This window comes from Eriocheir sinensis, chromosome 4, assembly GCF_024679095.1.
Source record: "Eriocheir sinensis breed Jianghai 21 chromosome 4, ASM2467909v1, whole genome shotgun sequence".
Classification (NCBI taxonomy): Eukaryota; Metazoa; Arthropoda; class Malacostraca; order Decapoda; family Varunidae; genus Eriocheir; species Eriocheir sinensis.
In genome coordinates this window covers 16,296,429-16,320,455 of record NC_066512.1, presented here as the reverse complement: position 1 = coordinate 16,320,455, position 24,027 = coordinate 16,296,429, and the positions used below count along the sequence as shown (strand labels likewise).

General features: G+C 44.3%; 2 protein-coding genes across 20 annotated transcripts in view; both read right to left on the bottom strand.

Moving 5' to 3' along the window:
* Window positions 1-18,447, bottom strand: part of LOC127009073 (monocarboxylate transporter 13-like) — a 159,775-nt gene extending 141,328 nt beyond the window's left edge. For both annotated transcript variants that reach the window (XR_007761570.1, XM_050881790.1), the window contains exon 1: window positions 18,185-18,447. The gene's annotated coding sequence lies outside the window, so the exon portion shown is untranslated. The remainder of the gene's footprint in view (window positions 1-18,184) is intronic.
* Window positions 18,448-19,130: 683 nt separating this feature from the next.
* LOC127009022 (bromodomain-containing protein 4-like) overlaps window positions 19,131-24,027 on the bottom strand; it is a 170,707-nt gene continuing 165,810 nt past the window's right edge. For all 18 annotated transcript variants that reach the window (XM_050881636.1, XM_050881646.1, XM_050881769.1 and 15 more), the window contains 6 exons: window positions 23,032-23,576; window positions 22,686-22,899; window positions 21,416-21,945; window positions 21,035-21,255; window positions 20,031-20,195; window positions 19,131-19,760 (listed from right to left, as the gene is read on the bottom strand). In XM_050881636.1, the coding sequence (XP_050737593.1) occupies window positions 19,738-19,760; window positions 20,031-20,195; window positions 21,035-21,255; window positions 21,416-21,945; window positions 22,686-22,899; window positions 23,032-23,576 (1,698 nt within the window). In that variant the 3' untranslated portion in view covers window positions 19,131-19,737. The remainder of the gene's footprint in view (window positions 19,761-20,030; window positions 20,196-21,034; window positions 21,256-21,415; window positions 21,946-22,685; window positions 22,900-23,031; window positions 23,577-24,027) is intronic.

The following is a 24,027-nucleotide window of genomic DNA, read 5'->3' as shown; positions in this document are numbered from 1 at the left end:
TCCTGGAAGAAGACCTTGAAAACAGAGAGAGAGAGAAAGGAAAGAAATTTATGGCGAAAAACAGGAAAACAAGGACGTAGAAGTTAATTAAGACATAAAATTGGAAAACGAGGAAAATGAGAGAAAAAAGTTAGTTACGAAGACAGGAAAAACGGAGACCTTGAAGATGGAGAGAGAGGAAAGGAAAGTTTGGGTGGAAAACAGGAAAACAAGGACGACGGACAAGTTAAGAGAGATCAAACTGGAAAACGAGGAAAATGAGAAAGAGAAGTTAGTAACGAGGACAGGAAAGACGAAGACCTTGAAGACGGACAGAGAGGAAAGGAAGGAAAGTTAGGGTGGAAAACAGGAAAACAAGGACGCGAACAAGTTAGGAGAGAGATAAAATTGGAAAATGAGGAAAATGAGTAAAAAAGTTAGTTACGAGACAGGAAAAACGAGGAAATAACTAAAACAAGGAAGACAATAGTAGGAAAAAAAAAGGTTAAAAAAAGAGATGAAAAAAGTCTTTAGGAGAGAGAAAGGAAAACAAAAAGAGGAAAAACAGAGGAGGAGGAAAATTAAGAGGTGAAGTAAGGAGAGGAAAATAGAGGAAATTACTAAAACAAGGAGGATAATAGGAGAGAAAAAGGCTAAAAAAAAGATAAAACAAGACTTTAGGAGAGAAAATGGAAAACAAAGAGGAAAAACAGAGGAGGAAAGTTAGAGGTGAAGTAAAGACAGGAAAATCGAGGAAATGACTAAAACAAAGATGACAATAGGAGAGAAAAAGGCTAAAAAAAAAAGATGAAACAATAAATTAGGAGAAAAAAAAGGAAAATAAGAGGAAAAACAGCTTAAAAGAGAGGTGAGGGAAGGACAGGAAAAACGAGGAAGGAAATTACTAAAACAAGGAAAGCAAGTGGAGGGAAAAGGGCAAAAAAAAAAGAGGAGAAACAACACGAAAAACAGGAAAACAGGAAAACAGTTAAAATTAGAGGAGAGGAAAGGGCAGGAAAACCGAGGAAGGAAATTACTAAAACAAGGAATGCAAGTGGAGGGAAAAAGGCTAAAGAAAAAAAAAAGAGGAGGAACAATAACAAGGGAATAGGAAAACAAATAAAAAAACAGCTAAAATTAGAGATGAGGGAAGGACAGGGAGAACTCATTTCCACAACACAGCAAGGTCATGAATATTTAAGGATAAAGAAGGAAAATAAATGACACTTAAATACGCGAATGTGTGATGCAGTGTGCTGAAGAGAGAGATGGAAGAGGTGAAGAGGGAGAAAGAGAGGGAAGAAAAGGAAGAGGAATATAGGAGGAAAAGGAGGAAGAGGAGGGTGGGGAGAAAGAGGTAAAAAAGGCAAAAGAGGAGGAAAAGGAGGAAGAGGAGGGAGGGGAGGAAGAGGAAAACAAGATAAAAGAAGAAGAAAAGGAGGAAAAGGAGGAAGGGGAGGGAGGGAGGAAGAGGAAAAAGGCAACAGAGGAAGAAAAGGAGGAAGAGAGAATAAGAAAGGAGGAGGAGAAAAAGGAGGAAGAGGCAAAAGAAAGAGGAGAAGGAAGAAGAGGAAAAATGGAGAAAAGGAGGAAACAAGGGAAAGGAAAAAAAGATGGAAAATGAGAAAAAAAAGGCAGAAAAGGAAAAGAAAGGGAGGAGGAGGTAGATCCGTTGGCAGATGACGAGGTGACGGAGAAAGAGTTTGGAAAAATGTGGGGAAATGAGAGGAGGAGGAGGAGGGAATGAGAGGAAGGAAGGGAGGAAGGAAGACCAAGGGAACACATCACTCGCAGCAGGGGGCGTTGCTTAGTGATCTGTGTGTGTGTGTGTGTGTGTGTGTGTGTGTGTGTGTGTGTGTGTGTGTGTGTGTGTTTGGAGAATGTACGGTGATACGGATAGATTATTTCTTTTGTTATATTTTCTTGTTTTTCATGCTTCCTCTTCCTTTTACGAATTTTATAAGCATTCCTGTTAACTTAATTATAGTTTTATTGCTATTATTAACGACCGGTGTTTTTTTTTCTTACCATTCGCAATTAGTTAGAATTACTGCAACTTTAATTATAGTGAGTGTAGCGGGGGGAGGAGGGGAAGGTGAAATATGGGGTCTGAATCAGTTTGTTTGAGTCTGGGGTAATGTGATGAGGGATGGGGTATATATTGTATGGAAAAGGAGGGGCGAAAAGACCGCATGGGAGGGAAGGTGAGATATGGGGTCTGGATCAGTTTGTTTAAGTCTGGGGTAATGTGATGAGGGATGGGGTATATATTGTATGGAAAAGGGGGAGCGAAGAGAGTGCATGGGAGGGGCTGCGTGGGAGAGAAGAGTGAGTTATGAAGTGGATCCAGAAATTGCGCAGTAAGAAAGTAGGAAGGGAAGAAGGGAGGACTCGGATGAAGTGATTCTGAGTAAGCTTGCTAGCCGATGGATGTGACTCGAGCATCCTGTGACAAGAGAACGAGAGATAAAAATATATACAAACAAAGAAGACTCCTTTTATATTTATAGTAGTCGACGCAAACACGATAATGGGTTGAGGAAAGCCATGTAGCGCAAAACAGCATGAAAGGAAAAAGAATTGAATATAAAACGACGGGGAAAATAGGACACTGGAAGACGATGAAAATAATAAGCTGCTGCACAGAAGACGAGTTCGCGGACACGAATAAAGAAAAAAAAGGTGGAAAATAGCGAGAAATAACAAGATAAAATTAAAAGGAAAACAGGACACTGAAAATAACGAAAACAAGCTGCTGCACAGAAGACGAGTTCACGGACACGAATAAAGAAAAAAAGGGAAAAAAACAATAAATAACAAGATGACAAAATTAGAAACAAAATAAATAAAACAACCTCACTTGAAAATTATGAAAACAAGACATGTCAGACAAAAGAAAAACAAGTAGAAATAAAGTTTTAAAGAATAAAGTGCAACGCAGAATGACACGAGGAGAAAAGATAGATTAAAAACGACAGAAGCAAATACAGTAAATACATTCACGATCGACGAAAACAATAATACATACAGGAAGAGTTCGCGTATTCAAATGATACTGATAAAAAAAAATGTATATCAGAAAAAAATCACAACGAAGGAAGACATGGATAAATAAACAAACAGGAATAACAAAATAAAAAGATACACAGAATGACAAAGAAGGTACAGACATGGATGAACAGAAAGAACAGGTAACATGACAGACAGAAAGGATGATTAGAAAGAACAGGTAAGTAGGTAACATGACAGACAGAAAGGATGATTAGAGAGAACAGGTAAGATAGGTAACATGACAGACAGAAAGGATGATTAGAAAGAACAGGTAAGTAGGTAACATGACAGACAGAAAGGATGATTAGAGAGAACAGGTAAGATAGGTAACATGACAGACAGAGAGGATGATTAGAGAACACAAACAGACAAAGGATGATTAGAAAGAACAGGTAAGTAGGTAACATGACAGACAGAGAGGATGATTAGAGAGAACAGGTAACAGACAAAGGATGATTAGAAAGAACAGGTAAGTAGGTAACATGACAGACAGAGAGGATGATTAGAGAGAACAGGTAAGTAGGTAAGGCAACAGACAAAGGATGATTAGAAAGAACAGGTAAGATAGGTAACATGACAGACAGAAAGGATGATTAGAAAGAACAGGTAGGTAAGATGGCAGACAGACAGACACACAGACAGAAAGGATGAACAGAAAGAACAGGTAAGTAGGTAAGATGGCAGACAGACAGACACACAGACAGAAAGGATGGTTAGAAAGAACAGGTAAGTAGGTAACCTGAGACAGAAAGGATGATTACAAAGAACAGGTAAGTAGGTAAGATGGCAGACAGACAGACACACAGACAGAAAGGTTGAACAAAAAAAAAAACAGGTAATTAGACAGACAGACAGACAAACAAACAGACAGGGACATAAAAGTTCTGGTCTCAGGTTGTAAGGTCACCTGAGTGAAATATTATCTCCACTAAGTTAGCCAAGGTGAGGAGGACGAAAACACACACACACACACACACACACACACACACACACACACACACACACACACACACACACACACACACACACACACACACACACAAAGTGACGTACGAGTCGGGGAAGATGGGAGATTTTCAGGGCGACAGGAATGGCATGGCGGAGATATATAAAGAACAGCACAAAAAAAAATCAAGAGATACTTTCCTTCCCGCGGACACACACACACACACACACACACACACACACACACACACACACACACACACACACACACACACACACACACACACACACCACAAGAATCCCTGGTGTGCATAAAACACACACACACACACTGGTTCGTGGTAAGAAAGTAATAAAGGAGAGGAAAGATGTATAGTGGAGAGAGAGAGAGAGAGAGAGAGAGAGAGAGAGAGAGAGAGAGAGAGAGAGAGAGAGAGAGAGAGAGTAAAGGGGGTTGACAGGAAGGTTAGGAGGAGGAGGAGGAGGAAAAAGCGGTGAAGGAATTGCTGGCGCGTCCAAGCTTGTGTGTGTGTGTGTGTGTGTGTGTGTGTGTGTGTGTGTGTGTGCACGGAGGTTGAGAAGGAAGAGGAGACTAAGTGGAAAAATGGAAGGGCTTTACTTTAATACGAGGAAGCTAAGAGGAGATACTTATGTTTAAAGGAAGGGCGTCTTGGGAGGAGAGCAAGGGAAGAAGAGAAAAAGGAAAAAAGGAGAAAGTTCAAAGACAAAAGGAAGGGTGTCTTGGAAGGAGAGAATGGGAAAAGAAAAAAAGGAAAAGGAATAAGGAAAAAAAGAAAAAAGGAAAAGGGAAAAGAAAAAAAGGAAAAGGAATAAGGCAAAAAAGAAAAAAAGGAAAAACGAAAAAAATGGGGTAAATAGAGAAAGTTTAAGGGCAAAAAAAAAAAAAAAGAGAAGAGGATAGTAGGCCAAAGGGGAGACAGGTTATGGTATGCATGGGAAGGGCGAGGAAATGAAGGGAGAGGGGAGGAAGAAAAAAAATAGACGTTGAAGTTTATAGGGAAACAGGTTAATGAGAGAGAGGGAGGAGGAGGAGGAGGAGGAGGAGGAGAAGGAGGAGGAGGAGGAGGAGGAGGAGGAGGAGGAGGAGGAAGAGGAGGAGGAGGAGGAGGAGGAGGAGGAGGAGGAAGAGGAAGAAGAGGAGCAGGAGGAGGAGGAGGAAGAGAAGAAGGAGGAAGAGGGGGAGGATAAAGGAAGGAAGAGATGGGGCTGAAAGGATGAGAGGGAAGGAAAAGAAGAAAAAAAAACAAGAAAAAGGAGAAGGAAAAGGGAAAATAGGTCAGACGGCGCAGGGTGTAAAGAAATAGGTTAATAGGAGACTAGGGAGAAAGGATCAGGTAGAGGAAGAGTCGTCGAAGTCGGAGGAGGAGGAAGGAAGGAAGGAAGAGCGAAAGGAGATAAGGGACGGAGGGAAGGGGGAGAAGGGAAGGGGAACAAACGTGTCACAGCGGTCGCCATGGTAACTCGGACAGCCCCTCGCCGGAACTGGAGGAGGAGGAGGAGGAGGTGGCAGCTTCCTCGGGCTCTGATCCCCTCGTCGCGGGCTCCTGAGACGCACTAATTACCCCCCGATCGCTCCGGAGTGACGCCAAAACACTGTGAACTCCCCGAGAAGCATTACGCCGATCCCCTCCCCCGACAAGAATCCGTTCACAATGCAAGCTTAGGAAGTGAAGGCGAGGAAGGGAGGAACGAAGGAAGGAAGAAAGGTAGGAAGGAAGGAAGAATGGTAGGAAGGAACGAAGGAAGGAAGAAAGGTAGGAAGGAACGAAGGAAGGAAGAAAGGTAGGGAGGAACGAAGGAAGGAAGAAAAGTAGGAAGGAACGAAGGAAGGAAGAAGGAAGGGAGGAACGAAGGAAGGAAGAAAGGAAGGGAGGAACGAGGAAAGGAAGAGAGGTAGGGAGGCAGGAAGGAAGGACGGAAGAAAAGAAAGAAAGGAGGGAAAGAAGAGAGGACGGGAGGAACAAAGGAAGGAAGGAAGGAAAGTAGGAAGGAAGGGAGGAAGAAAGAATGACGCAGTTAAGAGGCATAGGACACACACACACACACACACACACACACACACACACACACACACACACCTTTCTCTTTTCCTCCCTCCTTCCTTCCGACGCCATAAATTCTTCGTAGAGGGACGCATCAAGACAAACTCTGGAACTAACTTTGATTTGTACTCTTTTCAGAATCTTCTTTGTACTTTCTTGTGCAGTGTGGTACGGAGGACACACACACACACACACACCTCGACGCAACAGGTGGCTCGCTAATCTGTCTGGTGGGTGATGGACGCCCCGCCGCCTCCCGACACACAGGGCGTCCGCCGCGACCCTCCCGTGCCAGCGTTGAGGGTCTGTGCTGGCTGGCTGACTGAAGGGTATCGAACTGCCTCCCCACCACACCACAACCACAGCACTACACCACACCACAGCACTGCATACCATACCACACCACACCATACCACAATACAACACATCACGAAGCATCACACCACAGCACTGAATACCACACCACATATACCATACCACACTACACCACCGCACCACGAAACGTCACTCCACAGCACTGCACAACACACCATACCAGTGCCATACCACATCATACTGTCACAACCACACCACATTTCACTACAGCACCTCACCACGTCACAGCCCTCAACACCACACCATTAAACAACCACTCCACACCACATCCCAACACAGCCACACCACATCTCACTACACAACGCCACACCACAGTCACAGCACAACACGCTCCTGAAGAAGACAAGACGCTCATGACTGTTCCTCGTGAGTGATCCTGCATCCTATGTCTGGCAGCGCGGGGTGTGAGGCTGTCGTGTGTTTGCCTGGCGAGGCGTGAGAGGGCGGGATGGGTGGGATGGGCGGGCTGGTGGGTGGGAAAACGTAATTATTAGGAGGTAATTGGCTCTTGGGCGGGGCGGCGGGAGTCAACACCGGCATCAATACCAACGCCTCCTGTCATACTGAAGATAAAGGCGAAGGATCAAACCCTTTCTTCCAGCAGCAAACAGAAAGCTCAAGTTACCACCCGGAGACAATAACAACAACAGAAGGTAAAGTTAAGCTAAATATGAAACTTCTTCGTATTATCTCCCTCACCAAACAGCCAGATCCAATGTCATACGGTCACCTAAATAAAAACGAAAGACTAAACCTGTTCTTCCAGCAGCAGACAGAAGGTTCAAGTTACCATCCAGAGACATCAACAACAAAAGGTATAGTTAAGCTAAATATGAAACTGCTTTGTATTATCTCCCTCACCAAACAGAGAGATCGAATGTCTTACGGTCACCTAAACAAAAACGAAAGACTATCCAGCAGCAAACAGAAAGCTAATGTTACCTATCATCCAAACACATCAACAACAACAAAAAACTATATATGAAGCTTCCTTGTTTGATCATCTTTCACATACAGCCAGATCTAGGGGCATAGGGGCATTATCAAAGCCTCATTGGACTTATACAAGGGATCCACTTTCCCCTCTTATAATGACCCCCAGCTAGAAATCGAACACTCAGTCCCTCAAATCACGACTCGAGGCGTCTTCCAATCACCCAGTCTCCTCCTCATGCTGCTCCTCCTCCTCCTCCCTGACACCCGGAAGGATCACGATAATCAATCATTAAATTAAGCCCGCCTGATTGAACATTATACCCAGGTACTACCTCTCTCTCTCTCTCTCTCTCTCTCTCTCTCTCTCTCTCTCTCTCTCTCTCTCTCTCTCTCTCTCTCTCTCTCTCTCTCTCTCTAAGTAAAAAAAAAATGGTGGCCGTCTGGGGCTTCCGTGTATACCCAACAAAACTCCTGAAAACCTACGTGCCTACCTCTGTACTTTCCAGCGATAGAAATGCAAAGCGTCGGGCGATATGTTAATTTAGCGACAATCACCGGCGGCCAGGTCGATTAGTATGGGGATTATAAACGTTAATTCCTATTCACTTATTTTGCCTTGCCGCCGATATTGTCAAGTCCACTTCTGTTATCTTTCATCGTATAGAACTGTATGAGTTTAGCGCTATGAAGAAAAGAGCAACGCTGGAAGTCTCTCTCTCTGGCTTTCGCTCTCGCTCTCTCTCACCACCACCCCCCCACACACACTGCAGGAAACAATTGCATACAGTCTTATTCAAGTGGCACAGTATCGATTCTCCTTAAACACTTCCATTCGCCCCCTTCCCCTTCCCCTCGTCCCACCCTTCCTTCCCCCACCTAGCCCCGTCCTTGCCCCATCCCCACCCGGTAAACTATCGGCCCCGCGGGGAGGAAGAAGAGCTGATGGAGACAGACTCAACTTCTCTTTCTTCCTTTTAAATAACGAAAAAAAATGTAAACGAATATATAGTTGAACACTTAAAAGGGAAATAAGAACGCTCCTCCTCCTCTGTGTGTGTGTGTGTGTGTGTGTGTGTGTGTGTGTGTGTGTGTGTGTGTGTGTGTGTGTGTGCGCGCGTTCTCAAGTGAGGTGCTTCATTGTTCGCATAGAAATATCGTTGCAGCGACTGAGGGTCTTCTTCAGCGGAGGTCAGACGAGAAGGAGAAGAAGAAGAAAAAGAAGTAGAAGAAAAAGAAGAAAGAAAATATGTATTGAAAAAGTGGAGTTGGCAGAGGAGGAGAAGGAGAGCGAAGTGGAAGTGGAAGTGGAGGAGGAAGGAGGGGGAGGAGGAAGAGGAGAAGGAGGAAGAAAAGGACATATTGACTGATTGACTGATGTGATTTTTGAGAAGACTCGGCGACAAAGCGCAGTGAAAGGTGAAGCAGGAAGAAGAAGAAGATGAGCAAAAGGAGGAGAAACACGACGACGAAAAGGAAGAATGTATAAAAGATCCACAAATAATCTCTCTCTCTCTCTCTCTCTCTCTCTCTCTCTCTCTCTCTTGTACTCTCTCTCCTGATTACAGTTTTCTCTCCCTTCACACATCTAATTTCTCTCATCAAATCCCTCTTTACCTCCCCGCTTCTCTCCCCTTCCCCTATACCTCCCTTCCTCTCATTCAGACTCAATTCCCTTTAATCTCTCTCTCTCTCTCTCTCTCTCTCTCTCTCTCTCTCTCTCTCTCTCTCTCTCTCTCTCTCTCACCTCAAGATTCATAATTTTCCCATCCGCTTTTCCAGTTTTTTTCTTCGTTTTCTTCGCTCGTTGGACTTTACAATTTAAGGTTTTGTTTTCTTCTACGTTCTTTATATTATATTCCTTTTTCCTACGTTCTTATTTCCCTCTTTTTCTGTTTTCATTTCCCCTTTTTCACAAGTTTTTATTTTCCTTTTCTTCTAAGTTATTTCCTTTTTTTCTAGGTTCTTTGTTAACCTTTTCTTCTGCGCTACTTGTTCCCCTTTCTTTCTGCGTTCTTTATCTCCGTTTTCTTCTACTTTCCTTGTTTCCTTGTTTTTTTTCTATGTTCTTATTTCGCTTTTCTTCTTAAATTCTTTTTTCTCTATTTGAGGCGGCCCAGAGGTTTTCAAACTGGGTGCCGCGGCACCCTGGGGTGCCACGGATAGTGCCTAGGGGTGCCACACGACCAGCATGAATTTTGAATCATTCTTTTTTTTCTTCTTTTTTATGTTAGTCTGTATTGATAACTCTTAAGTTAATCTAATTCGACTGACGAGTTCTGCTTGGGCATGTACTGTACCGTATGTTAATTTTGGTTTGAGTATGGATAATAATTTTAATTCATCGATTAAAGTAATTTAAACAGGTAGGCTACAATTGTGTATAAGAAGTTAATTCATGTGAAGAGGGGGGGGGGGGGTGAAAAACAAGTTCATACAAGTTCATACAAGTTCAGGGTGCCATCACTGAAAAAAGATTGAGAACCTCTGCCTCAGTCTATTCATTATTTCCCTTTTTTCTACGTTCAATTTCCCTATTTTCTTTATTTTTCAACGTTTTGTTTCGTTTTTCTTTTACGTTTTAATTCCCTTTTTTTTTTTTTCCTTCGTTCTTTGTTTCCCTTTCATCGCGTGTCGGCCAATCCATGCATGCACTTTTCGCTCATCCCGCCGCGTCGTTCTTCCTCTTCTCTCCCTTTCTCTCTTCCATTCCTCCTGCGTAATGTCACTATTCGCATGCAATCCTCCCCACGTTCATTCCAGCTTTCTGTCTGGATTCCCTTTCCATTGCTGTCACGATCCCTCCCTCACCTCCTCTCTCCCTTCCCTCCTACTGCCCCTCTCCCCCCCCTCCGATCTCTCTCCCTTCCTCCTCCATCTCCCTCCTTCCCCATGCACCACCATCACCTCCCTCTTTCTCTCACCATTAAAACGAACGCCCCGCTGTCTGTCTTGCCATCTCTCTCTCTCTCTCTCTCTCTCTCTCTCTCTCTCTCTCTCTCTCTCTCTCTCTCTCTCTCTCTTGTACACACACACACACACGCGCGCACGGTTCCTATCCGAGGGTGTCAGACTCACGAACGAGATGGAATTAGAGGTGACTAAGTTAAGGAGGAGGAGGAGGAGGAGGAGGAGGAGGAGGAGGAGGAGGAGGAGGAGGAGGAGGATTGGGAGATGGTGCATAGTGGTGGTTTTGGTGGTGTAGGCAGATGGTGGAAGGAGATGAGGAGGTGGAGGAGGAGGAGGAGGAGGAGGAGGAAGCAGGTGAGTGGTGGCTCCATTCCAACCGTGTGTTTCGAGATGAAGTCACTGCCTCGCCACATCCGCAAGCAGTCGACCGCAGTGCAGGCAGGTGTGGGGAAGGAGGAGGAGGAGGAGGAGGAGGAGGTGGAGGAGGAGGAGGCAGTGACGGCGAGGTGTGGTAGAGGAGGGTGTTGGAGCAGGAAGTGTTGGTGTTGCTGGTGTTGCAGGGGAAAGTTTTGTATTATTAGCAAAGGTAAAGAGAGGTAGGTGGTGATGAGCAAGGTGGTGATGATGAAGCTGCCAGGGTAAGTATATGGTGATGATAACAGTGGTGGTGGTGGTGATGGTGGTGGTGATGATGATGATGGTGATGGTGGTGGTGGTGATGGTGGTGGTGATGGTGGTGGTGATGATAATGGTGATGGTGGTGGTGGTGGTGGTGATAATGGTGATGGTGGTGGCGATTCTGGTGATGCACAACGATCCCATCACTTCCTGGACGCTTGTTATCCTTCCTCCTCCTCCTCCTCCTCCTGCTCCTCCTCTTTTAATCTCAAACTTTTCCTAGACGCTCTCGTTACTCCATATTTTCTTTCTAATCTTTCAACTTTCGCCACTTCTTCCCCGGCCGTCAAAAGTTTCACAATGGAAGAAGCTCCTCGTCAGTTTCGACAGTGAATTAAACTCGACGGAGACGCGATGGAGAATTTGCATCTCAAAGTCCACCTCCAGCAGCAGCCTCGTCCTCCTCCTCCTCCTCTTCACACCGTCCACTCTCCCTCTCCTTCGTCCTTGCTGTCTTTTCATTTCCTTCCACCTTTTCTATTTCTTTCCTTTCTATCCTTTCCTTGACTTTCTCTTCCATCTTTTTCTGTACCAGTCTCCTCACCGCCCACTTTCCCTCTCCTTCATCCTTGCTTTTTTTTTCCCTTCCCTCTTACTCTTTTTACTTTACCTTCTATTCCATTCCATTGCTTCCTCCTTAATTTCCTCTCCCATTCCTTAATTTTCTTTATCTGTATTCACTTTCCCCCTTTTCTTTCTTCCTCTTTATCAAGTTTACTCTATCTCCATTCCTATATTTTCCTCCCTCTTTTCATTTTCCATTCCCTCCTATTTTTTTTCCTTTCTTCTTTATACCCTTCTTTAACTTTCCTCTATTCCTTGTTTTCTTTTCATTTACCTTCACCTATTCTTTCTTATTTTTCCTTTCCTTTCTATTCTCTTTCCCTTTTCTTCCTTTATATTCCTTCCTAAACTTTCTCCTCCATTTCTTTCTTTTAATAGCCTACTTTCCCTCTCTTGCTTGCTTGCCTTCCACATTCTTTCCCCTCCTACTTTGTTTATTACCTTCCCTCTGTTCCTTTCTATTCTCTCTTCCCCTTTTCCTTCCCGTGTAACCCTTCCTTCATTTCCTTCTCCACTTCTTCCTTTAATTCATTTTGCTTCCAGTTTTCTCTTCCTTTATATTAATTTCCCTCTATCTCCCTTCCTATAGATTTTTTTTCTCTTACAAATTTTACCTTCATATCCCCTTGCATTCACCTTTTCATAGTTTTATTTCTATTCCTTTCTGAACATCTACCCTTCCCTTCGTCTCCTTCCTTTGATATTACTTTACATTCCCTTCCCTTTTTGCTTGTATTTCCTTTTTATATTTTTTTCCCATCCTTTCTCCTCCTGGATTGGCCTAGAGAGAGACAGAAAGAGAGGGAAGGAGAGAGGGAGAGAGAGAGAGAGGGTGCTGGATGCTGTGGGTGGACGGTGGGCTGTAAACTGTGGTCTTCGCGGCCCTGTCAAGAGTATCAGGGCGGTCACGTGGGTGGGTTGCCTCCCTCAGACGTGCCGGCGTGGAGGTAATATCGTTATGTCTTGAATGGGAGGAACTCGGTGTAAATATTGTCGGGTCTGGTCACGGTTTCGGGTCTCTGAGGTGCGCGCTGTTAGTGTGATGGGATTGTGGTGTGGCGCCGGGTTCGCTAGTCTGCTATTTCGTCCGTTCATCCCTCAGTCCACTAGTTTGTTTGTCCATTTATCCGCCTGTCCGTTTGCCCGTCTGTTCGATTGTCCGTATGTTCGTCGGCACGCACATCGGACAGGTTCAGACGACCCCCCCCCCACCTCCCCTACGTCCGTCGGCCAGCAGGACGTGGGCGCTTCGTGCAAATTACTGTCACGTGCTTACATTTTGCAGGATAATGAATGTCAAACGGCTAAATTTACTTCTATTGACGCCCCATCAGTTTTCATGCGGGCACGGCACGGCACGGCACAGCGGAGCCCGCCCGCCATTCTGTCGCAAATGGAATATGAATCAAAGGTAAACGTGGCGGGATGGACCACATGCATATATCACGGCGCTGGGAAAACACAGGAAAAGGAGAGGACTTGGTCACTATAATCACTTTGCTCGCTGTACCGTGGGCGAGCCCGACGTAGCAACTCTATGGACACGGAGCGGCACTTCCACTCATCACAACTTTTAGTCGTGGTGTTGTTACCTGTTATTGTTTTAATAGCAGTGCGGTCCATTGCTTGCTAGAGTGCCACATCTCGCTAACAAGGCAGTGTCCATAGCGTGGCACGACTAGCGTGCGTGAGTGTAAAGTGCAGACCCTTGTTGTATTGACCCCGCCGCTTGGCCGGCCGAGGGTGGGCGAACTGTGTCCTTTACATTTACGTCCTGAGATTACCTTTAGCTGGCCAGACGAGCACGATGGCCAGCTGAGTGATGTATTCAATGAATTCTAAACCAAACAGATTTCCTGACTATTTAGCATGCATCATTATGAGCTCATAATCCTATCACTAATACTTCTGACACAGCTAAGCAGATTACCGACAGTAATAATTTATGGTTGTAACAACAACAAAAAGCTCAGGTTGACAAGTAATCATTCACAGTAATAATGATTTATATCAACTTGAGCCTAATGGATAGCCTAACAATAACAACTTTATAATCACACTGGGGAGCGGCTCTCCGTGACAGCGGCCATCCATCCTGGCTGACCCTGACAAGTAATATCCACCTTCGTCGGGGTCGGATACAAATGGTTTCATCTCGCAGGTCCCGTGACCCCCAACAGGCCGCGGATTGCCAATCGTCGAGGCCAACAACAGTGTGCACAACCTCCCCATTGGCCCCGCGCATTGGCCTGCCATTTCGGCGTGGCACAACACATTCGTCAAGAACAGTGCTCCGCGGTGCCCAGGGTGCATGTGCAGGCTCGGCCATGCAGGCTGGTCCGTGCTGAGTGTCGTTACCTTTATTCATGAATCCGAGGAAGAAAATATAGCCACACAGCAGGGAGGGCGGTGCAATTGTGTATATAGTGTACTTGTGATGCAGGCCGAGGTCTAAATATCAAAGAGGAAGAAAAATACGTACATCCGCTGCATTCAGCAACAAAACTTTGACAAGCTGCCATCACTTCCTTCAGTCTGTTTTTCCCCCAGTGTATCGTTCCTCCATGAGGGCGCAAGAGCGCGGCACGAAAGCCCAGCATGGTGGCAGCACAGCACCGCCCACACACAAACACACTGCGGCCAGCACGTGCGGCACTCAGCATGGGGCAGCAGCATCCATCTGCCGCTGACAGTCGAATTAGCCGGCTCGTCAATGCCGTTCTGACGCACTCTGGGTATTCTCCTCTTTATTATTGTTTACTGGTCTTCACTATTTTTTCCACGTCCATCCCGGTAGCCTCATCCCCCCCTCTCCCCCCACTCACATTTTTTTGCACTGCCCAGCTCACCCTCCGCTCCGTAATACACGCATTCAAAACAGATTTTTTTACCATTTTTCCTTTTTTTCCAGCGCGGCACGCATCCAGTTTACAACATTTCCATCCTTTCCAATATCAACTTTCGATCGTCAGTTGTGATCCAGAGTTTTTTTTTTAACTGTTTTTACTTAGTTTTAGTTATGAGGTGGTTATACATGCAGCTCACACTTGCAGCCAGACATTTGTACCTGGCGTTGGTTGGGCTTTGTTCTGCTCCACTCGGCCCCGGTGCATCATGGGAACCAAAAATTAGTGGCCGACATCCAGCAAAATATCGCAGAATCAATGCAGCTCGCCTCCATGGGCTTTATTACACTGTGGGCGGCGCGTGACGGACCTGCCTCACCCAGGTGCTGGAGTCATCGATTTCCTAACCTCCGTGAATATTATAAAAGTGATGATGTTGCCTGGAAAATAAAAAACGCATCCTTAAAAGCGTTACTCTTTAAGGCGCCGCCACTTCCCGAAATTGCGCGGAATAGTTTCGTCGGTAACGTGTTCCGCGGACAACCTACATCTGTGTCCCGCTTTACGATCACACACGTCAACGGGAAAAATGCAGGAAACTCGGAACTAAAAATAAAAACAACCCAGTTCTGAATTCAGTGCCTTCCGGAGCCGAGCGAAAACCCTGAAAAAAAGGAAAATAAATAAATAAATAAATATATATATATATATATATATATATATATATATATATATATATATATATATATATATATATATATATATATATATATATATATATATATATATATATATATATATATATATATATATATATATATATATATATATATATATATATATATATATATATATATATATATATATATATATCAAGCCAGCCGGGCCTCGCTACACACAGCAACACATTTATTTTTCTGCGGTCATTAGTTTGTAAGTCCAAAGCATGATGAAGGATAAATATTTGTTTTTGAAAAGAGGAAAGAAAGATGAAACGAGCATCAATGAATTTGCAATAGACTTCTTCCGATGACGTTACCAAAGAACGAATCAGGTGAACGAGTGATTAGAAGAGATCTGTACAAAGTAACCGATGACTACGCTGATACGAAGAACAAGAATAAGAACAAGAACAACAACAACAACAATAATAATAAAAATGATAAGTACAGTTGGCGGCTGATTTATCGCAGCCAGACGTACGATATCACCCCTGGCGCAGTTCACAGAAAAATACGAGTGATGGGCTCTTGATCAGATGATTCTATTTATTGCCTGCAGTAAGAATCTACGACGCTTCACGCTGCACCTCGTTCCGCAGTGAAACTTGTCAAAACCTCAAAAGATATCCAACTATCAGACCTCCGTAACGATATTGAGGTGGAGCACGTTATGAGAGAGAGAGATAACGTCGGAGGCATACACTAAAGTTGCGCGTAGCCTCGGCGCTCATCTTCGTCACATTGACCCTTGAGCTTGTGGCTGTGGCATCCGAGTGAGTTACCACAGTTGGCCTTCCCCAGGTTTCCTTAGATACCAATTTATCGACCAACCGGAAAGGAAGGATGAAGAGATGGGTGCATGGGCTGCGCTCCGACTGCCCAGACCGGATTTTAACACAGCCCCCCCCCCCCACCCCCAACCCCCGCGCGCGCACACACACACACACACACACACACACACACACAGCATGGTTTTCATAATCACTTAACTAAAGTCTTCCTCCTACTGAACACTACTATGTCGATCCCCCTTGTCTTACCCCTCCCACTTCCCCGGCTCTCAACGTAGCTAGACCTCACCATGGGGGTGCTACAATAGGACTATGGTAGACCTGGTAGAGGAATACGATCGAAATCAAAGAGAACAAGAGATTATTTTTTAACAGCGCTGCATGTGGAAGTATAATACACTTTACATAAATATCAATATCATCATGAGCTTAACCTCGACTAGATTCCCTTGCCTCCCTGCCCTCAATCTCCGGAAACAACACACACACACACACACACACACACACACACACACACACACACACACATATATAAAAAAAAACATATATATATATATATATATATATATATATATATATATATATATATATATATATATATACTTCAACTAGGTATCTAGTAATTATGATGAAAGGAAATGACAGTGCGTTAACCTCATGGCTGGGGATTCCTTTGCCTCCTTTCATCCGCTCTCCGGAAACAGTACACATACTTGGCTGTCCCTTCCCCAAAAGCCATCCGCCAGGCCTCGACGCACTGCACTCGAGGTAGTGACGCACTGCTACTCTCGTCGGTTGTCAGTATATCTACGACGTGCTTACACCTGATGATGAGAAACGACACCTAACAAACTTTATAACTGTGGCAAATATTTAAGTGTTCGTCTTAGTTTCCATGATTTTTTTTATGAGTGACAGTTGTACCACATGAAACCTATCCTTTGTAACAACCCATTTGCTCATGAGTAACGAGATGATTATGAAGTTTTTATTTGTTGCTGTCGAGTCTGCGAACATCGTAGCTACCTGATACAGCAAAAAAAGGGCTTCTCGAACACACACACACACACACACACACACACACACACAAGCATACACCTCTACCCTTGTGTGCCATTCACGTATTATGTTAGGGCAATAAAGACAATGGCAGTTATCAATTAAGTAATAACTCTTGATAGTCCTACAGTTGCCGGGCCAGCACCGAGGCACCGCTGTCCTAAGTAACTAACTATTGACCCAGGCCTGCAGGTACGGCCGGGCGGCTAACCTGCAGCAACCACGGCGGCCGAGGGGCGAGCCGCTGCATGCGTCGGGGCTCGGCTGGGTGCTTCGATTGCAACTCCTCGTTCCGCAGCGAAAGAGTGAATCCCTCGTACACACCCACCCGCCCACCCACCCACACACACATACACAGCATGGGTTTCAGAATCACTTAACTACAAAGTCTTCCTTCTACTAAACACTGCCATGTCCACCCCCCTTGCCCTCCCTCTCCCACTTCTCCCGACTCTCAACGTATACACCCCCCCCCCCCCCCCCCCGCGCACAAATAATCCTATCCAACCATTCCCTTCTTAAAAAAACAATAAATGTTCCCCACTTCTCCCATTGATAAGCATCACCCCCACTTTCCCCCCACAAAACAATAAAAGGTCACCCCTCACGTCCCTCTCCCTGCCAAACAGTACATGACGCCCGGACTTTCCCCCTAAAAATAATATATAAGGAGCCAACGCCTTATAACTCCGTATTGTAAGGGTTAGCACGCCTATCTACGAATCCGCTTGGGTAGCCTACGCGCGGCCTACTCAGCAATACTTCCTCCACTCTTTCGGGTTGGTCAATAAATGGGTATCTGGGGAAACCTGAGGAAGGTGAATTGAGGTGACCCGGATGTCACTTCCTTTGTTTACCTATCACAGACTCATGGGCCATTGAGACGGAGATCAGCACCGAGGCCACGTGTAGCTCTATCCTATGCCCCCAACTTTATAACCCCGTACCTGTGCACCTGCCTCCCTCCTCAATATATAACAAACAACCAGTGGCTCAGAGATAACAATGCAGACAGAACTTCCTACGCAGGTCGCAGGTTGGTGTTTTGAATGTTGGCTCCTTCCTCTTTCCCCCAAACAGTCACAAAAGTACAAGTGGTGTTCGTTGGGGGGCGGGGGGTGGGAATGGTAGTTATGTTATTGGCTTATTGATGGAGGTAGCGAATGACTGTCACTTTTGTCGGTAACCTGGACTGGTGATTCACTCCCTGCCCCCGCCCCCCACCCCTCACACACACACACACACACTTCCCACCCCATCACACTCACCTCTGCGGCAGGACTGAGGGGCTAGTTCGGTCTTTTCACGCCGCGCCTCGAACTCCCAAAGGCAAGCAACTCCACGATGCAACTGGCTTCTTCACGACACTTGCCAGTATTTACTATCCCGCGACACCTCACCGGCCCTGATAATCCCTGTCACCTGCAATCACTGACTCGCCTCGCCACTCCAGTAACGCCGTGCTCACCCGCCTCGCCACGCCCACTGTCCATAGACCCACGCGCCGCCCCAGCCACGCGCCGTGTGTTGCCGCTGCCACGCTGAAGTCTGGAGCGCTGCCGAGGCCCGGAAAGAGTGTCGTACAGGCCGGAAAGTGTGCTGCAGCTTGAAGGGTTTATGTCACTATCCATCTTTTGCACACACACACACACACACACACAGAGAGAGAGAGAGAGAGAGAGAGAGAGAGAGAGAGAGAGAGAGAGAGAGAGAGAGAGAGAGAGAGAGAGAGAGAGAGAGAGAGAGAGAGAGAGAGAGAGAGAGAGAGAGAGGAGAGAGAGAGAGAGAGGAGAGAGAGAGGAGAGAGAGAGGAGAGAGAGAGAGAGAGAGAGAGAGAGAGAGAGAGAGAGAGAGAGAGAGAGAGAGAGAGAGAGAGAGAGAGAGAGAGAGAGAGAGGAGAGAGAGAGAGAGAGAGAGAGAGAGAGAGAGAGAGAGAGAGAGAGAGAGAGAGAGAGAGAGAGAGAGAGAGAGAGAGAGAGAGAGAGAGAGAGAGAGAGAGAGAGAGAGAGAGAGAGAGAGAGAGAGACAACACTGTCTACATCCGCTGGAGTCACATCGCCCGTCCTGATGTGGTTCAATGCTCCTGCTATTACTACTACTACTAAAATGACAGCAGTAACAGAAACCGCAGGAGCAGCTGCAGCAGGACAGCCCCCATCCAGTGTGTGGTGGGGAGGTCACACAGTCTTTCCACAGGGTTCCACAAACAACAGGTTAATAGAACTTGCTTTATTGCAAGCTTACATTCATTGAATATACAAGATACTTTTATAAAGAATCCTTAATATGTATTATATATATATTAAAAAATCACTTCTGTCATCCTACCTATAGTGACTGATTATAGCTAATATATACAATATATATATTTTACAAGATTACTGATCTTTATTTTATTTGATTGTGCATAATTTTATACATAAGTTAAGTAGGATTTATTTCTAGCTGCCTACATATAGAGCTATGTACCAGGAAAGTGTATCTCTCAGAAAGACCTAATGCATCTTAGATCTTACTTAGTCTTTGTATACATTACAAAAATCTTTGTCGTACTTGTATATACCATAATTTGTTATTATTCAACAAATATACAACACCGTCAGACTCAACACAGAATATTACATGAACCACATAAAAACAATAACAAAAAATATATACTGTTGCTACAACTAAGATGCATTCTATGTTAAATTACACTCAAAACAACACTTTTATAATAGTACAAAATAATGGTTGTGACATGTCGTGTGTGGGTGACACGCCTCAAGCTTTTGGCACCAGATAACACTGCACTCCCTCCTGCCTCTCACCCCGGGGGATGCTATACTTTACTGAACTTCATCCCTGAAAGCAAAAGTGAAATGAAATGAATACAATTAAATTTTCTAAGCTTAGACTCCTCAAATCAGATCAAGGATGAAGAGAAAGTATTACACATTATAGCTCTTCTTGCAATCAGTAGTTTGTCTCTCTACCTCATCTAAGTGTTGTAATATTCCTTTGAAGTAGTCTTGACTGATACAAAAAGCTACAAGGAAAGTTTGAATATTGCTTAAAATTAATTAAGACTATTGCTTCAAAATCAATATATTTGAGCAAGAGCCTCTGCCTCACCTTCATCATTGGAGTAGCAATTATGGCAGTGCAGTTTGTGGTTTCTTACTCTCACGTCAGCACCAGCAGAGCCATTCCCAAGCTGGATACCGCACACGCAGCACTTGAAGCAAGGGATGTGGTAGAACAGCCGCAGACTTTCAATGATCATGGCTGCCCCACGGCCTGCAAGATTATAAGAGATAGTGAGACCAATGTTCTGTTCTAGTCCAGTGGTTCTTAAAGTGGAGTGTGTGATCCCCAACATGAGCATAAGAAAATTCAGTTTGAGGCATGAGCTGTCAGAGATAAATGTTCAGTCAGGAGCTGAACTTGTTATGTACCCATCTGCCCCACTTTCTCAAACCCACTCCTGTACAAGTAAGAGGAACTGTAAGCTCCTTGTGCCCATCTGCTCATCCCTCCCACTCATAATATCATAAGGGCTGTGCCAGGACTTACGTCACTCGGTAAACAGCAGAGTTTGTGGCTATTTTTAAATTGTTTCAAGTGCTTTTATGTATGCTGAGTATTGAAGTTTTACTAATTATTCTGTATTTCTATTGTGGAATCCAAAATATTCAGTTTTGTTCGTTCATATATACATACCCTTACCCTATTCTAATTATTATCTGGTCATCATATTTGTGTACTCAATAAATTCATCTACACTTCCAAAGTAATGAGACTTTTTATCCAACAAAATACACTCCAAGTCATCACATTTGTGTGCACAGTAATTCATATATATATATATATATATATATATATATATATATATATATATATATATATATATATATATATATATATATATATATATATATATATATATATATATATATATATATATATATATATATATATATATATATATATATCCTCAGCAATGAAACTATTATTAACTCTTATTAACCAAATGGTGTGCTGAGGTGCTCATTTTACTTCCGTTACTATAATGAATGTAGAATATCTAGATTGATAAATTTAGTCACTGAGGAATAGCTACAGTACGTATTACTCACCAAGCTCTTCAGAACAATGAGAGCACTTCTTTTTCCCTGAGACACTAAGAAGTCTCTGGTCTTGTTGGGTGTTGGTTTCTGCCTGCTGAGTGGATGGAGGTGACGGCTGGCCTGCTTGGAAGAGTGGGCTGGGGCCAGAGGGGGAGCTCAAGGCATCGGCATTCATGTAGTCGTGATAGTTCTCATCACGGTAATTACTGTTTGTAAAGTTGCTTCCCGCTCTGAAAATAAGATCATGGAACATAAACTTACTGATATATCTGCTGAGGCTTAGATGTAGTTTCTATGAACAGAAATTAACTTCAGTGAAATATACGATTGTTAACAAGCAACCTGAAAATGTATATTCAATCCAATACTGTTTACTTTGTCTGAACGAACCTTCCACTAGAAGAGTTGTATGTGGTCTTGGTGTTCTTGTTATTGATTCTTTGAGTGAGGTTGTTGATTATTGACTCTGGGAGAGCCTTGTCCCCATTAGCTGCTGGTGCTGGGGCAGGGACATGAGGCTGGTAGGTGGTGGCCTGATTTCTCCAGCTGTTGGAGTTGTTGTTGGTGGTTGTGGATGTGGAGGTGGTGAGTGGAGAAATGGGGGCACTGCTGCTGTTATTGCTACTGGTGTTGTTACTGGTATTGTTGTTAATGTTATTTGCAATGGAACTGGCATTGCGGCTTGGTGATGGGTTCCTCAAAGCCTGAGGGTAACTGGAGTAGGTAGGATTGGGGCTTTGTGGGGAAAACATGGGTGACGTGTTCTGTGTGGGTTGGTAACTTGCGGTGTGTGACGAGGGGTGCTGGTGAGGAGGGAACTGTGGCGATGCACTCTGGGGGGACCTTCGCTGGGGCAGTGGTGGGGTTTGTTTGGGGCGGGAGATTCGGTCTTGTTGCTCCAATCTCCTCTGCTCAGCTTCCTGCAGGAATAAATTATAAACAATATTATTTTAAGTGCTCCTAACTTCCTCTTCGAGATGTGAAACTCAAGGAATATTTATTTCCACGTGTTTTCATTTTAGGACTACAAAGATGTCTTCTAACACTAACATTAATGCCTTGCTCCCTCCAGGTACTCAAGTTCAGGAGTGGACAAAGCCAGTGAGTCTACTCAATACCTTGTTCATATGCTCTTTCCTTGCAAGATCAGCCTCCTAACTATCATTTATTCTTCAACCACCTCATTTCATCAAAATGGTGGCCTCCATACCACATCACACTATCTTATTACTCAAACATACTCTGTACAAGCTCACCATTTTGCAGTCTCATCATATGGCTAAACCATCTCAGCATACAGTTTATTACTGAAGTCCTTCTCAATACAAATTAACTTTCCTCCTCCTGTACCTTCTTCAAATACCTCACAGTTATTTACTGAGGTTAATAAAGACAGCAGCAGACTTATATATGAGGTGTCTGGTGGAGAAGGGATGTAAGGAACGATTATCCACTTTTAAGTAAATTAAGGTTGAAGTTTGATAACAGCCGCTGCACCCAAAACAACTACATGACTCCTGATCGACTCTCAGTACACTGAATACAAGGTTGCTTTTCCCTTGGACTTTATTCCTTATTTTTCCTGAGATGTGTAGCCTGACCTTCACAGTGCAAACTAGAAAAAAATTCCTTATATGCTATCTAGAGGCACTTGTCATACCTGATGGAGCCAGTGCTTGCTGTAGTCCCTCTTTTGTCCCTCTTTCTTCTTAATCCAACTTTCATTATCTGTGAGTCTGGGTTTGGGTATGGCTGAGAGTGCCAGGAGTGTCTGCTTGGACATTTGTTGACCTGAGAGTGCAGATGAGCCTCCCTGTGGCTCCATGGGGTCTCCACTACTCATCAGGGACTCACTTGAAGTCATGCGGCTCACCCTGTAATAAGACAAAAAAATTAATCTTTATATTTGCAAACTATTTAGTCAGACAAACAAACTCAATTGTTAAAGATGGAAAATCTTTTCATTACTTAAATAATTAAGTTCATAACTGCAAATAAATTTTTACCTCATAGCCTCAAGACGCTCAGCTGTGTTTAAGTCTGGCAACATTCTCTGTGTCTTGCTGGGAACTGGAGGAGTCACCACTTTATTCTTGCGTGGTAGAGGCTCTGGGATGGACTCCCTCGGTGATGCCAAAGGTGTAGACCTGGCTGCCTGAAGGGGCACATGTTTGTTTGTTTCAATAGAAGAATGAGAGCTGGAGCGAGAGAAAGGATGGGGGGATGCCAGGGTGGTATACTGTGAGGGAGAGCCAGCAGGAAGGCCAACACCCTTGTCTTCCATGGAGGGTGCAAGGTCCTCCTCCAGTGGGGGAGTGGACTCATAGGTGGGGGCTGTGTAGAACTCTTGGAGAGGGAGATGTGAAGGTGGCTGCCGCCGCTGCACCTTGTAGCTGTCAACAGGCGGGGGGATGATTGAGCCAATTTGGTTTTCGTATGGGTCTGCCAGCTGGCTGCTGGCTGATGACGGTGGTGTGTCTGGCAGGTGACCAGCACGGCGCAGCATGTCCTTGTCGTGACGCATCATTTCCTCTTCCAGCTCAGCAAGTTTCTGGCAAAAGCACACCAAAAATTAGTTGAAAATCTAAAGTTGCACAACGAAGTCTTTTTAAGCACCATAATGAAGCTTTAGCTACTGTTACGAGGATTAATTTTGAGCTATTGTTACAAGGATTAATTCAGTAAAGAGCAAGATTTAAATTAGATTCTGTGGTAAAATATCACCCAACACCAAAGAAGATAAAGAAGTAAATGTGCATTATTTATGTTTTACTTTTGTGAGTCAAATAAAGATGAGGTGGAAATTCACCTGTAGAACTAATAAAGAAACCATTTCAAGTAATGCACCAGGAACTAGCACAAGAGGAAACTAGAGGCATGCTTCCCACTACCACAGCCATCCCCTCAAAGGAAAGCTTCGTCTTTTGTAAACTCATTCATGCTTTCAATATGTGCCAAAGAGGATTCACGTCTAATAAACAAATTTAATGATACATCATTAT